General features: G+C 41.1%; 1 protein-coding gene across 7 annotated transcripts in view; it reads left to right on the top strand.

Annotated features, from left to right (window-relative positions):
* MPP7 (MAGUK p55 scaffold protein 7) overlaps window positions 1-13,502 on the top strand; it is a 304,899-nt gene that overhangs the window by 66,945 nt on the left and 224,452 nt on the right. For 4 of the 7 annotated variants that reach the window (XM_075922584.1, XM_075922582.1, XM_075922581.1 and 1 more), the window contains one exon: window positions 3,584-3,749. The exons of 1 other annotated variant lie outside the window; for it this stretch is intronic. Coding sequence is in view for 5 of the 6 variants with exons in the window: in XM_075922582.1 (XP_075778697.1) it covers window positions 3,713-3,749 (37 nt within the window). In the remaining variant the exon portion in view is untranslated. Of the gene's footprint in view, window positions 1-632; window positions 776-3,583; window positions 3,750-6,837; window positions 6,931-13,502 lie in introns of all 7 variants that reach the window. 2 more of the 7 variants (XM_075922583.1, XM_075922580.1) reach the window with 2 other exon arrangements.

Here is a 13,502-nt window from a genome sequence, read left to right as displayed (position 1 = left end):
ACACTGGATGTAAGAGTGAATGAGAGTATGATCATTTCCCCCCGCTTGTCTGTTGGTCGCTTTTACAATATCTATCAATCCATTGGGGTCCTCTGTTCTTTTTTTACATCTATATTTACAGTATGTACTTCTAGTTCCTCAGAGAACTATCATTTTAGGATTATTCAGCTTTGAAAGTTGCTCCCTGGAGGCTTGTGATACACTCCTTGACATTTTTAACCAGAGGATTTGGTGCCAGGTTAAGTTACTACACATATGTTTGTAAGGTTGGTATGTGGACCTAATTATATGAAGTTTCTAAACTGGTGAACATGCTTTTATAGTGTGTAAGATTAATTGAAAGTTAGGACAAAACCTTTCAAAATCGTAATTCCTTTTAACTGGAAATACCTAGAAATAGAGGGATTGTAATGGAAACCCTTAATATAATTACAGAAAGATATGAAAAGAGAAATAAAATTATTTTAGCCAAAGTAGGGAATTTCTCCTTATAAATCCATTATAATAGCTTCTGAATGTATTTTTTATAAAGAGGAAAAAACATTTTTTGTTAATACAGGATTGGAGTTGCGTTTTGTAGTCATACTTAATAGCCTTATATAAATGAATGCACCTCTCTATGTAACCACTAGATGTCAGAAGTACTACAGGAGCCTGAGAGGTGACTAAGGGCCTGGTGGAAATTCAACAACATATCACAGGACTTCACATATTTCACTGTTTCCACATGGTAGATGCCAGAAGAATCTGATACAGTGTGATATATAGAAGCAAGGTACAACTGGAATAATGAAATTTCAAAAATAAGCCCTTTTTAAAGGCTGGTTGTAACAGTCCTGTTGGGTATTGTAAATGCCTCAGGTGCACTTGATACTGCTGTTACGTTCCTGGCTTTTGGTTCTAATTTTTATGGAAAGATGGATTGAACTTCAATTTAAGAATATTCGGTAATCCCTCTCAGGACATACTGTAACAGCTGGTATTTCTGTGTTGCAGCAAATTGATTCCATACAGCAGTCAGCAATACTAATGGCTGGATTCTGACACAAACTTCCAAAACATTTTAAATAAATTCAGCCAAAGAAAATAACATCATCAATGCAAAAATGTAGCTTAATTTGCAAGTTCGGGGAAAAAACGCTGTTGCACTCCAATAAAATATTAAGCATTTTACTAGTAAGGATTTCACCATGTCTTTTATTTTTCTTTAATGTATATAATATAAGTTCTGGAGGGAATAACTTTATGCCATATATTCATTTATTTAAAATATAAGGCATTTTAATTTGTTTAATACTGAACATTTTACCATAAAATAAAGAAAATGATGAATGACATCCAGACTTTTTATAATGTATGAGTGTGGATCAACAGAACTTTCTAGTTTATGTGAGCAATTTTCTTGCAGTGTCTGCAGCATTAATTAGTAATAATGCAGTGCATTTGTTGATGAAAATGCCTTTGAAATGTTTACTGCATTCATTTTTTGACAAGGGACAAAATCTTTAAATTGCACATAAGCCAGAGGTATGTGATGATAATGATATGAGCTGTTGCTACATTTTAACAAGTTCCGTAAGCTTATGGAAACTGAAAAACTCATGATACCATCTACATGTTTTGTTAGTCTGTAAAGTGCTACTAGACCATTTGTTGTTTTTTAAGTTTGTTCTCTATCAGTTAGTGACATCCTTCAGACAAGGACGGTCATATGCTGAGTGGGGAATCATAACACATTTTAGAACTCGCATCTTCTTTTATGAAACTTATATGTATAAAAAGTAAAAATTGAATTTGTACTTTTTCTTAATTTGTACATTATGTCCTTGGCATGGATGTCAGTATTTTTTCTAAACTGAAGTTTGGCTTCACTTGCACATAGATGTTTTGTAACTCTAGCATCATAAGGAAATCTTTGTCGGCCTTGAATCTAACCTTTTTTTTCTCTGTTCCAAATTTTGCATTTAGCATGACTTAATGGAGTTGTCATTTACTTGAAAATATAAATACATTTGGAAGTTGAGGCATCATTTAGTGAAAACTTTAATTTTTCCCCACAGTCTATTAAAATCTAATCTTCAGTGTGCTGTCTAATTCAAGTAAAATAACACATTTTCTTTTTTTATATTCTTAAAAATCCATATTTAACAAAAAGTGTATGTTTCTGCTAGTGCCGTAAAACTTATCAGCCTTTGTCATTTAAAACAAATTCTTAAGGGGAGGGAGGAGTAGGGGAAATAACCTGAATGTGTAATTTTAGAAAATCACTTAAATCTGACAGCATATAAATCTTTGGTGAACTTAAAAAAAAACTTGAAAAAAGACATTTTAATAACAAGTTCAGTTTGGAGCATGTTAGCAACCCTGCCTTTTAATAAACAATAGATGATAATTTACTAAACAAAGTCTGACTAACAGTCCACGATAAACCATAATACTTGTACACACTTTTTTCATGTTTGGAGGACAAAATATTGAGCAGAGGTAATGGCAAAGGTCATGGCACGTGTGCTGTAATTTTTTATTAGAATATGTATATACAAGTGTGTCCAAAATATGCACTTTTCAGGACCAGGATGACATTAAAAGACAACCATTCTGATTAATAGTGTGGATGTTTAAAAAAGAAACAACAACAAAATCATCATTCCTGTATGTAGATGTTTATGAAAAATTGGAACCATTCTTATTGGCCCTTTGTCTTTTTTGCCGATTTATTACAATCTTATTTTAACATAGTCTTTTTGTACTTAAATCTTTTCATTTCAATGACATCAGTGTAATAATTATTCTTTATTTTTCTGAAAGAATTGATGAGAACTTGACCGAAAGTTTGTAGCAGTTTAAATCATCATTAATTCAAAAAATACATTATCAGTAGGACTTTAACAGTAAATATACAGGGTCAGATCTGCTGCTGGTGTAAATGGTCACAGTTCCATTGATATCAGTAGTGCTATGATGATGTATACCTAACCCTAAACCCAAACCCTTCCCTAACCCTAACCCTAGTGTGTTGTGTGTTTTGGAAATAAAAGAGCTATTTTTCTAAAATAGTAAATACTTTAAGTAGTTTATAGACAATGGCTAGTTCATCAGAGCAGTCTCTGTTAATTCTAAAACTAATTTATACAAGGCCTCTGCTTCCAGTTCCATCATATCTCTTCAGTTCTTTAGTATCTGTATAATGTGTTTACTTTCTGGAGCATAGATCCAAATTTCAAATGAAATTATACAAATAGTATCTTGTGAGGCAGGTCCTCAACTGGTGGAGTTAGTGAAGGAAATAAATTATTTTTACAGCAGCATGTGATTGAAGACTGAACTGAAGAAAACAAACTTGCTTCATCTTGGAATGAGTCTAGCAGTCTTAATATAAAAACAATGTACTCTTTTATTTGAAAGCATCAAATTCAGGTTCATTTAGCAATAATAATTTGACTTGATCAGTAGGAGAGTATTTCAAAGAGACTACTAGCCACTGAGTAGATCAAGATTTAAATATTTTTGATGTACATAAGCTGCATAAATTTACAGTTTAATAGCGCTCTTTATTGTAAAATTATGTTTCTGTTCTTTCTAGGGGAATTTTGGAGATTGCATAAATCTTTGTAGAAAACTTGGCTGAGAGCAGCTGACCTGAAATTAACTGCTGTCTTCTGGCTGTGGACGCTATTCTAACGTTCCTGTGTGATAGCCTGCAGACTAAATCATGCCAGCGTTATCAGCTGGATCTGGAAGTGACACAGGTACACAAGCCTAAAAGAACTATATGTTCTCCCTTGTCTTTCTTGTGAAGCATGTAATCTTTATCTACAAAAAGATAACTAATTACAGTCCTTTAATCGAACATATTTTTGAGTTTAAAATCTCCTTTTCTTTTAGTTGATTAAATACACTAAACATAAAAACCTTCAAACAGATTATTTATTTATCTAAGGAATTTCTTTTCAGTCACTGGCTCTTCTTTTGTTGTTGTTGTTGTTGTTGTTGTTTTCCAAGGAAGAGGAATTAAATCTTTTACATGGTCCAGTGTGTGGAAAAAGTCTAGACGGTTTGTTTGAGTTACAGTTTTAAGTGGGGGCTGGAACAGACAGAGCCTACTCTTCTCCGGAGCAGGCCCTGTTGGCAATGGACCTGGCTGGAGCTGCTCCCACATCCAGAGCAGCCTCTGTCCTCAAGAAGCCCAGGCTGGCTGCGGGCAGGGGCTACTTCTATGTCTGGAGCAGCCTCTGTCTGTGGGGAGCCCGAGCCTGTTGTGGGCAGCGGCTCTTTTTATGGCGGCTGGGAACTGGTAGCTGGAAGCCGCCGGCAGCTGGGAGCCAGCAGAGCAAGCCTCAGCATGGGGGCTGGGATCTGGGAGCCAGCGATAGCCCCAACCCACTGCAGGACTAGGGATGAGAGCCCTGCAGCCTTGGGGCTGCTTCATCTGAGCTGGAGCAGTCCCTAGACTGGGATCCCACTTGAGTCAGTTTTGTGGCTAAACTCTAGGCAAACTTAACGTTTAACCAGTTACCTGATTACCTGGGATTTTACATTCCTGATATGCAGTGGCAATGCCATTATAAAGATTTTTTTCCCTACCATTGCAAAGTTTTACCCTTTTCAATAACACTAATGTATCTTGAATGTAGACATGCTGACATTTTTGGGAAGGAAAAATCAAATGCCCAAATACAAATCTGTGACTAGCTAGCTAAGCAGCGGTACATTGTGGTGCTGTTTCAAAAAGCTAGGTATTCTGGGATGTATTAATAGGAATGTTGTATGTAAAACACTGGAAGTAATTGTTTCACTCTCCTTAGCATTGATGAGGCCTCAGGTGGAATGTATCCAGTTTTAGGCACCACTGTTTAGGAAATGTGATAAAATCAGAGAGAGTCCAGAAGAGAGGAAAGGTTGCAAGAATTGGGCATGTTTAGCCATGAGAACAGAACAGCAAGCGGGACATAAGTATCAGAATATGCAAAAGGTAATGTGAAGAGGTCTATTAAGTGTTTTCCATGTCCACCCAGAGCAGGACAGGAAGTAATTGTTTGTTTTTTGTTTTTTTGCAGCAAGAGATATTTTTACACACAAAATTTAAATTTTAACCTTTTCCATCCTCTGGATCCTACTGCTCTTGCTGGATTTCAGGAGTTTGTTCCCCTCTCTCCTAGTGTACCACATTGCACTAGTATGCATGTCTAGGCCAGCTAGTTTGTCCATGTTGATCTCTATCTTTGAATTCTAGAGCATAGTTGTAGAGTGTTTGTTGTACAGGCTCATCTTTGGTGCTTTCTTGGTTTTGCCCACCTGTCTTTATTGACCTTCAGAGAGCCACGTAAGGTCATTTAGTGGTATTTGGCCAAATATTTTCTGCCATTCTGAGTATTTCAAATAGTGAGCAGAGATGGACAATGAAGTGATGGATGACTTGTTGGTATGGGATTTAAACAGCATGTCTTATGATATTCAGTGAAATAAATGTATCCAGTGGTGGTGGTGAGAGGACATAATGAAAATGTGAATAAATAAAATGGCTTGAAAAAAGGTATGAAAAATTAATTCGAGTCAGTAAATTCATCCCCTCCCCAGTTGGCAGGGCTGTGTGGCTCAATGGTCAGAGCCAATAAATTTCCCCCAGTTCACAGGACAGTGTGGCCCAGGCACCAGAGTCAGTAAACTTGCCCTCAGTTTGCAGGGCCATGGAGCTTCTTGGTTAGAGGCAGGAGACAGAGAGAGGGGTTACATCCCCAAGTAGGGGGGGGGGGTCCAGACTCTCCTTCTCCATGGGATCCCAGGCCTCTATTAGTGGCTATTGCTTAAGCCACTGAATTAGTTAGCAAAAGCACCAACCAACACACACTGAGTCTTGGCTTCAACCATTTCCCTGGACTACTTCCTGCCACTGTTCCTACAGCTGTGGTGGGGGTCATGGTTCCCACTAAGCTGTGCAGTAACACAGCCCCCCAGCTGTTTAGTGAGCCCTGCCTAGCCCTGGAGCTGCCTGGGTCGGGAAGGGGCACTTCTCCCTCAGCTACTGCAGCAGCTTCCTGCTGAGGTCGGAGCAGCAAGTCTCTGCTAGCCCGTAGGACTTGATGATCTCTCAAGGTTCCTTCCAATTCTATGATTGTGCCATCTGTGTCTTACTGCTGAAATAGTGTTTTGACTTTGGGCCAAAAACAATTTTCTTAGCACTTCAAGGTTTAAATTGCACCCCTTTACTTTAGTAAAGGCTCAGGTTCTGGAGGAAGGGATTATCTTCCACCCCTTATTCCCTTCAGAGAGGGAATCTAGTGTTTGCAGGTCAGGAAGATGTTTTAGGTTTTTTGAGTGTGTATGGATGTCTGTTTCTATCCTGATTTTACTATAAACTTTCTAGCCCTTGACCTTATGTATGGTGCTATCATTTTGCTTCTAACACACCAGCTTTTTCACTTAAATCAGAATGTAGTCGTGTTGTCTTTGCTAGTCCCTGGTGGGCAAAACACATTCTCCCACCATGCTATGTAAGCAAACATGAATTGTATGTTGTGAGATATAATGAAATATGAGCTGTTCCAAACTGATAATTTGATATTGAAGTAGCAGCTCAGCACAAATTTGCCTTTAAGACAGGAAAGTACAAATTGTGTTAGTAATGCAAGCATACAAATACACAGAGGCACAGATCTGTTCAGTAAAAAAAAACAACAAAAAAACAAAAAACATTTTTAGATAAATATATATTTTTCCAATACCCTTCTCCTTCTTAATCTATTTTAAAATAAAAAATATATCTGACTTTTTTTAAAAAAATGCAGTTTTATTGTTTTTCTAGACTTCCGATAGTGCCATATTTTATGATTGTTACAGAATTCTACTCTAATCCCTCTGGAGCTGCAGCGTTGTTTATGTGGCTACATTGTTATACTAGACCAGAATGTTAACAAAAAATGTTATACCAAGGTAAGTTATGGACATGTGGGTATTTTCATCTCCTGAACAGAGAGAACTGACAGAACTACTTGCTTCAAAATCAGATATAAAAATAAAGAAGTGTCACTGTACACTATTAGGTCATGTCTACATTAGGAGATAATTTGAATTTACTAAAGTTCAACTTCTGGGCAACCCGATTTTACAAATTATAAGTTCCGTGTCCACGCTATGGGGAAGAATCAAATGTAGTCTGGGACAGCTCCGTTAATATGGATGCACTACCTCAGACTCCGAGCCCCAGGAAGCATTCTGGAGAGCTGCAGGAGGCCTCCTGGAGGCCAATTAGTTTGAATTAGCAGCACTGGAGTTTCTACACTAAAGTTACTTTGAATTTACAAGTTCAGGAATAGTCCTTGTGAAAAGCAGGACTACAGAGTTTGAATTCTGTGACCCCTTATTCTGGAATAACAGGCTTAGTAGTGTGGATGCATTGCTTACGAATTCAACCTGGGGGGGGGGGGGGGGGGCTAATTTTGGACTAAGATCCTGGTGTAGACCAGGATATAGACTTACTGAAGAGAAGATTTTTGTTATTTTTACTATATAATTATAAAATCATTTGGAATAGAAAAATTATAATTGTATTTCCATTTATGGTATCTAGAGCAGTATGAGCAAGTCGTTGTGTGAAATTTTAGTGTACTGACTTCACTAGTGCTTTTTCTGGAGCCTGTTTGTAAAACGAGGCAAATATCTAGCTGAGCGGCAGCCCATGCCCTGCCCAGCCCAGCTACTGCCGCTGGCGCGGGGGGTAAGGTCGCTGCTGGACGGCGCTGTGGGGGTTAATGCGGCCCGCGCCCCGGGCGGCCGCTTCAGGGTGGCCGGTTGGAGCTGCTGTAGCCTGCGATCTGGGAGCGTGGCACTTGATTGCAGCTATAAGGGGCGCTGCGCGCCCCTTATTGCTGCCATCAGGCACCCCAGGCAGCTGCCCGACTAGCCCATGCCTTAATCTGGCCCCGCCCCTACCAGAAAACCATTGCCATAGTGCTATGTCAGATTAGAGCACTGATGGGGAACCTAGGCTAATGAATGGGCCACGTAAGTGGCCCTCCTTCATCTCTTTGAGCCATAAGATTGTCATAATCAAGGGGGTCTCCCAGATAGGGCAGTTTTGCCAATTTCACTGGTATATCTGGAATTTGCAGGGTGTGCCAATTGAACTGTAGAGGCACCTTGCTTGGATGCAGAGGGAGCGCACAGCTTTCATAGTGTGCAGTCAGTGCACACCTCACTTCATGTGCCTTTGCTTTACATTCATGTCACTTCAGTAATATCTATAGGAAACAAAAAGGTATGGATGGAAATCTGCAAAATCTGGCAACCCTGTGTGTGTGGGTGGTCAACAAAGTGTCTCATGGACCACATGTAGAATCCCGATGGACTGCATATGAGTTGCAGGTTGCCCACCACCGTGTTAAAGAGTTGCAATATGGCAAAGTCTTGAAGCCCTTGGTCAGCTGAGCTGCTGAGATTTGCCACAAAAATTTTGTATTACAAAAATGTGGTAAAGCCTGTGTTTGCTAACATGAAGTTGCTGAATGTGCATATGACTACTGCCAAGATTTTCAGGTGTAAAAATTGCATAGGGGCTCTACAGCAAACGTAATTATGCAACTACCTCTAGCTACACCATAGTTCAGGTTACAACACTATTTTCCTAAATATCCAGTCTGGAAATTGATACCAGTTGAGACGAAACTCTCATTGGTTTCAATGGGACCAGACAGTCATCCTTGATTCTGGAATGATCTTTCTTTAGCTGACAGAGGCATTAAATGATAAGAACATACATAAGAACGGCCATACTGGGTCAGACCAAAGGTCCTTCTAGCCCAGTATTCTGTCTACCGACAGTGGCCAGCACCAGGTGCCCCAGAGAGGGTGGACTGAAGACAACGATCGAGCGATTTGTCTCCTGCCATCTCTCTCCAGCCTCTGAAAAACAGAGGCCAAGGACACCATTTTATCCCCTGGCTAATAGCCTTTTATGGACCTAACCTCCATGAAATTATCTAGCTTCTCTTTAAACTCTATTATAGTCCTAATAATGATCTGTAGGCTTGCATCAATATGAAAGAATTAGGAAGCTTAAGGTATATCTGGCCAGTAGTACAGTAATTATCAGATTTAATCGTAAGAAACCCAAGAATTTAGGTGTGATGATTTAAACGTAACTTTTACTTACTTTATTAGCAGCATTTTCATGCTGGTTAGTAGAGCAATTTCATACCATTCTGAACAAGTTTCCCAAAGTTAGCTGTAAGTGAGTTTTTAAGCATCTGTGGTAGATTCATTCAGCAAAGTGGTATTAAAGATTTGTATGGTTATATTTACCAATGATACATTTCTTAAAATTATTACATTACTTATATAAAGATTTACCTTTAATTTGTAAAAGTTGACAACTGGAAGTTTATACTTAATCTTCTTTTTGTACAAAGCAGCAAGGAAACGTTAGTTGTGCAATAAGCTTTAATCAATAACAGGGAGGGTTGTTTTTTTGACCAAGAAACTTAATAAATAACTGTTTTCATTACAGAAAACCATCACATGAACAATTGGACAGTTTCTGGTCATGCAGGCTGTCCTTTGACTGGAGCAGACTATTATGTTGCAGTATAAAATTGAGGAGTGCCAGACTCTAGATTAGCTACAGCGTATTGTGTACATCAACTGTCAGAGGAAAGGCGTTCTGGCTTTTCAGTCCAGCTTCTGGTCAAGGACTGGCTGTTTTACTGGTAGTCCTAAAATTGTTACTCTAAGTGACATTTAGTATTAACAGTCACTGAAAGCCTGCCATGCTAATTTTTAGTTGCTTGACATGGAACAGCTACAAATGTTCGAATACTCTTCTGCTCTCTTGTTTATAAGAAATCTGTGTAAAGGGAATTTAATGTACTCGATGGATTTTAGTGCTAGGAATATAAGAAATGTTTGCCACTCATTCAAATCAGTGTTATATTTTGTCTAAGCGTATTCCTGAGAAGTTACGCCTAATTGACTGTTTTGAAATGTGGGTATATTTTACTGTTGATTTGAGCACATAACTTTTGCTTGTGCTTAGTGTTATACTCATTAAGACACTTTTTCTTCAGTATATTAAGTGATGTTCATAGTAAACTTTGTTTGCCTGAAATACAACTTACATCAACATCTTCCTGATTGATACGAGAAATCCTGCTGATGATAGGGCCTTTCTGAGGTTCATGGTAATCAAATGAAGCTTTCCAGTAGTTTTGGACTCAGTTCAGTAACAAATAGCCTTGACTCCTGCAATTGGGAGGCTTCATTCAGTCTCTTAAAGGGAAATTGATTTTTCCTTTTTTGCAGCTATAAAATAAGGTATTCCATACCACTCCTTTCCAGTGCCAGGCCTTTTTTTACTCTTGCAAATGCTGTGAATTTGGAGCTTGTGGATTGAGCATGCTCAGTGAGACTCTCTACTGGACAACCTAATGCTGGAGTCAATTAGGGATGTGAACGGCTAGTGGCTCCCTCCCCCCCCCCCACTCCCTCTAACAAAAAGAGGAAGTAAAAGGGGGGAAATGGAGGGGTGCCAGGGCCAGACCCTGGGATCCATGCGGCGCTGATGCTTTGCAATGCCATGGGGGGGCATGGGACCAGCGGGGGACTGCTTGAGTCCCTGCTGGCCCCATGCTCCCTGCAGCGCTTTCGCCTTTGAAGTGTAGCAACAGCCATGGGGTTGTTGCTGCAGTTCAAAGGTGGGAGGCGTCCTTATCAACTAATCAAATAGTTGATGCAAATTGCATCGACTATTCCATTAGCCAATTTAATCTAAATTTAACATCCCTAGAGTAAATATGTTTGGCTATGTGTAAGCGGGGGGAATGGTCCCGCTATTGTGGGGAACTTTCCTGGCTTCTATACTACCTCGGTGAAATGGGACCAGCGAAAGGATCTGAGTCCCTGCTCCCACCTCTTTTACCCAAAGGCCTCCGTGATCCTGAGGGCTCCCCTTCTACTCTCCTGAGAAGCAGAGTCCTCGAAATCCCAACAAGGCTGGGCTCAGGTTTTCTGTGGTTTAATCCCCAACCTTGTAGTTACTTAGGGCAGGGGCTAGGGTGTCCCCATTCTGGGTCTTTCACCCCATTCTGGGGTGATCTCTTCACACCGGATGCTTTCTTGACCGACTGATCATTACATACAGTTCAAAGTGAATACAATTTGTTAAACAGCAACTGATTAAAAAGAAAAGAATAAGGAAAAAATGAAAAAAGTTAAAAGAACACATAGCCCTGCTCTGTAGTATAGGGACATCACAAACAGCAGTTTGCACAGTGTAAGCACAGTTCACAGTCTGTTCCTTATAGGTCCCAGGGCTCTCTCTCAGGCCTTGGCTGTGCTGCAGGGGGAGCTGCAGGTTGGACATGCTTGCTCTGGCAGTGACCACACTACTTCAGGCTCTAGGTGGCAGGACCCCTTTCCCAGCTGGAGTTACAATCCCTCTCCAAGTCTGGCCTGCAGAGCATCTTGGTTGATGGCGTCTTCCTGCCCACAGCTTCTTTCCCCCTCTTTGCTGTTCCCAGCTGCTCACCACACCCAGCTCCAGATTTTGCAGCTTTGCCAGCCTCCAGCTCCTTGCGTTGCTTCTCTGACCCCTTTGGCTCTGGTCGCTGCAGGTCTGCTCCTCAGCACAGCTTGCACTCCTGGGCTGTGTGTGTCTGGCTCTGTCGCTGCAGGTCTGCCTGTCAGTACAACCTGGACCCCTTACTACTCTTAGCTCTCCCCCTTTGACTCAGACCCAGAAAATACCAGCTCACATGGAAGACGGGACCTGGCCTCCTGATTCCCACATTGGTTTGTCCAACCTGTCAATCAGGCTGACCTGGAGTGTTGGCCTCTTCCCATTGTCCCTGGGGTCTGTCAGTCTCAGGGTCCTGATTTCTCATGTACCCTTCCCCTTTTGGTACTGGGAGCTGTCCAACCAAAAACTCCCACTGAGTTTTAGTAAGGGGCTAACAGTCCCCTTACATGTGTGCCAGAGACTTGCCTCTACTTCTGTATTGATGCAATATTTGGCAAATGACTCACCACAGCAGATGTCTAAAAAAGTGTCCAGTCAATTAGTAAAGAGCATTCTTCGTGACACAATATGCAAACTTCCTTTGAGAATTTGGAGGTGAGGCTAAAGCCACAGGCATTTTTGAAAAGATAAATGTAGGATCTTTGCATGAGTGTGATGGGGTGCACCAGTCCCACACTGGGAAAGCTGAGCCTAACCAGGCTCATCTGGCTGAAGAAGCCTTGCCTCTGCAGCCCTGGCAGGCATGTTCAGACTGCAGCCCAGGTATAAAAACCTGAGGAGAGGCTCACTCTGGGCTGGCTGCTGAGGAGGAAGGAGGTACTGCTAGAGGTCTTGCAGGTGAACTGCCGAGAGACTGGACTTTGAGGCCAGCCAATGAGACACCTACACTATGGAAGGAGATTGGGAGGAAGGAGGCCCTGCCAAAGTCCCTGTAGATGAACCGTCAGAGGGATCAGACCTGGAAACCAGCCAGCAAGACATATTTGTGCGACACAGGGACTGGAGGAAGGACCCTGGGTAGAATCCAGCGCAGTAAGGTAGAAAGTAACCCATGGTGAGAGATTGTATTCCATGAAGCTCAGGGTGTTGCGGTGGGATTTCCCGCTGAGTGAACAGGGGACTGCACCACTACAAATAGGGCCATGCACTGGGACCCGGTGGAGTAGTCAGGGCCCTGCTCTCCCTACCTCTTCTTTAATCCCCAACCTGTGGGATCAGCGCTCACTTATTACCGACTTTGGCTGCTAGGTTGCAGTGTCCCAGGGAGAGAGTGTTTGACTCCAGTTACTAGGCCGCACTGCCCTGATGAGAGGGGGTGCTGACTTCTGACTTAAGCACTTAGACCATCCGGCCCCAATGAGAGGGAGATTTGTTTAGGACAGGAGAGGAATTGCTGAACATGAGATGTTGGGGCTTAATTTCAAGAGCAATGGGGACTCAACTACTCCTCCTGGGGTGGGAGAAGGGATTGTCTGACCCTGCCACAATGAGTTCTTCCACTTTTTTTTGTTAGTGTTCGCTAGGTCACACTAAGTCAGTACTATTGTTATTTTGTTGCTATTGCAGCTTTTATAGTTTGAATGATGTAACAGTATTTTAAAGTGGTAGTGCAAGTAGACTTCATTAAACTTCAGAATATGGTGCTTGCTGATATGTTTGGCAACTATGTTTCGATCTCCTTAGTTTTTAAAAAAATCACATTAGTGATCAGCTAAGTATAGCAAAGGGACTCTGCAGCCTTCTGTCTTCCACTATTTGAATGCAAATGGAAATCAACTATTCAGCTCAACTCGGAGTTAGGGTGACTAAATGTTCAGATTTTATAACAACAGTCATGATATTCAGGGCTTTTTCTTCTATAGGTACCTGTTACCCTCTCCCCAGTGTCTTGATTTTTCATAATTCTGTCCAGTTATGAACCAAAGAGGCATGAACATGCAGCACTGCATCTGGCACTGCCGGCACTGCAAATTGCAGTGGTAACACCATCCAT

This window comes from Pelodiscus sinensis, chromosome 2, assembly GCF_049634645.1.
Source record: "Pelodiscus sinensis isolate JC-2024 chromosome 2, ASM4963464v1, whole genome shotgun sequence".
Taxonomy (NCBI): domain Eukaryota; kingdom Metazoa; phylum Chordata; order Testudines; family Trionychidae; genus Pelodiscus; species Pelodiscus sinensis.
This window is presented reverse-complemented; position numbering and strand designations above follow the sequence as displayed.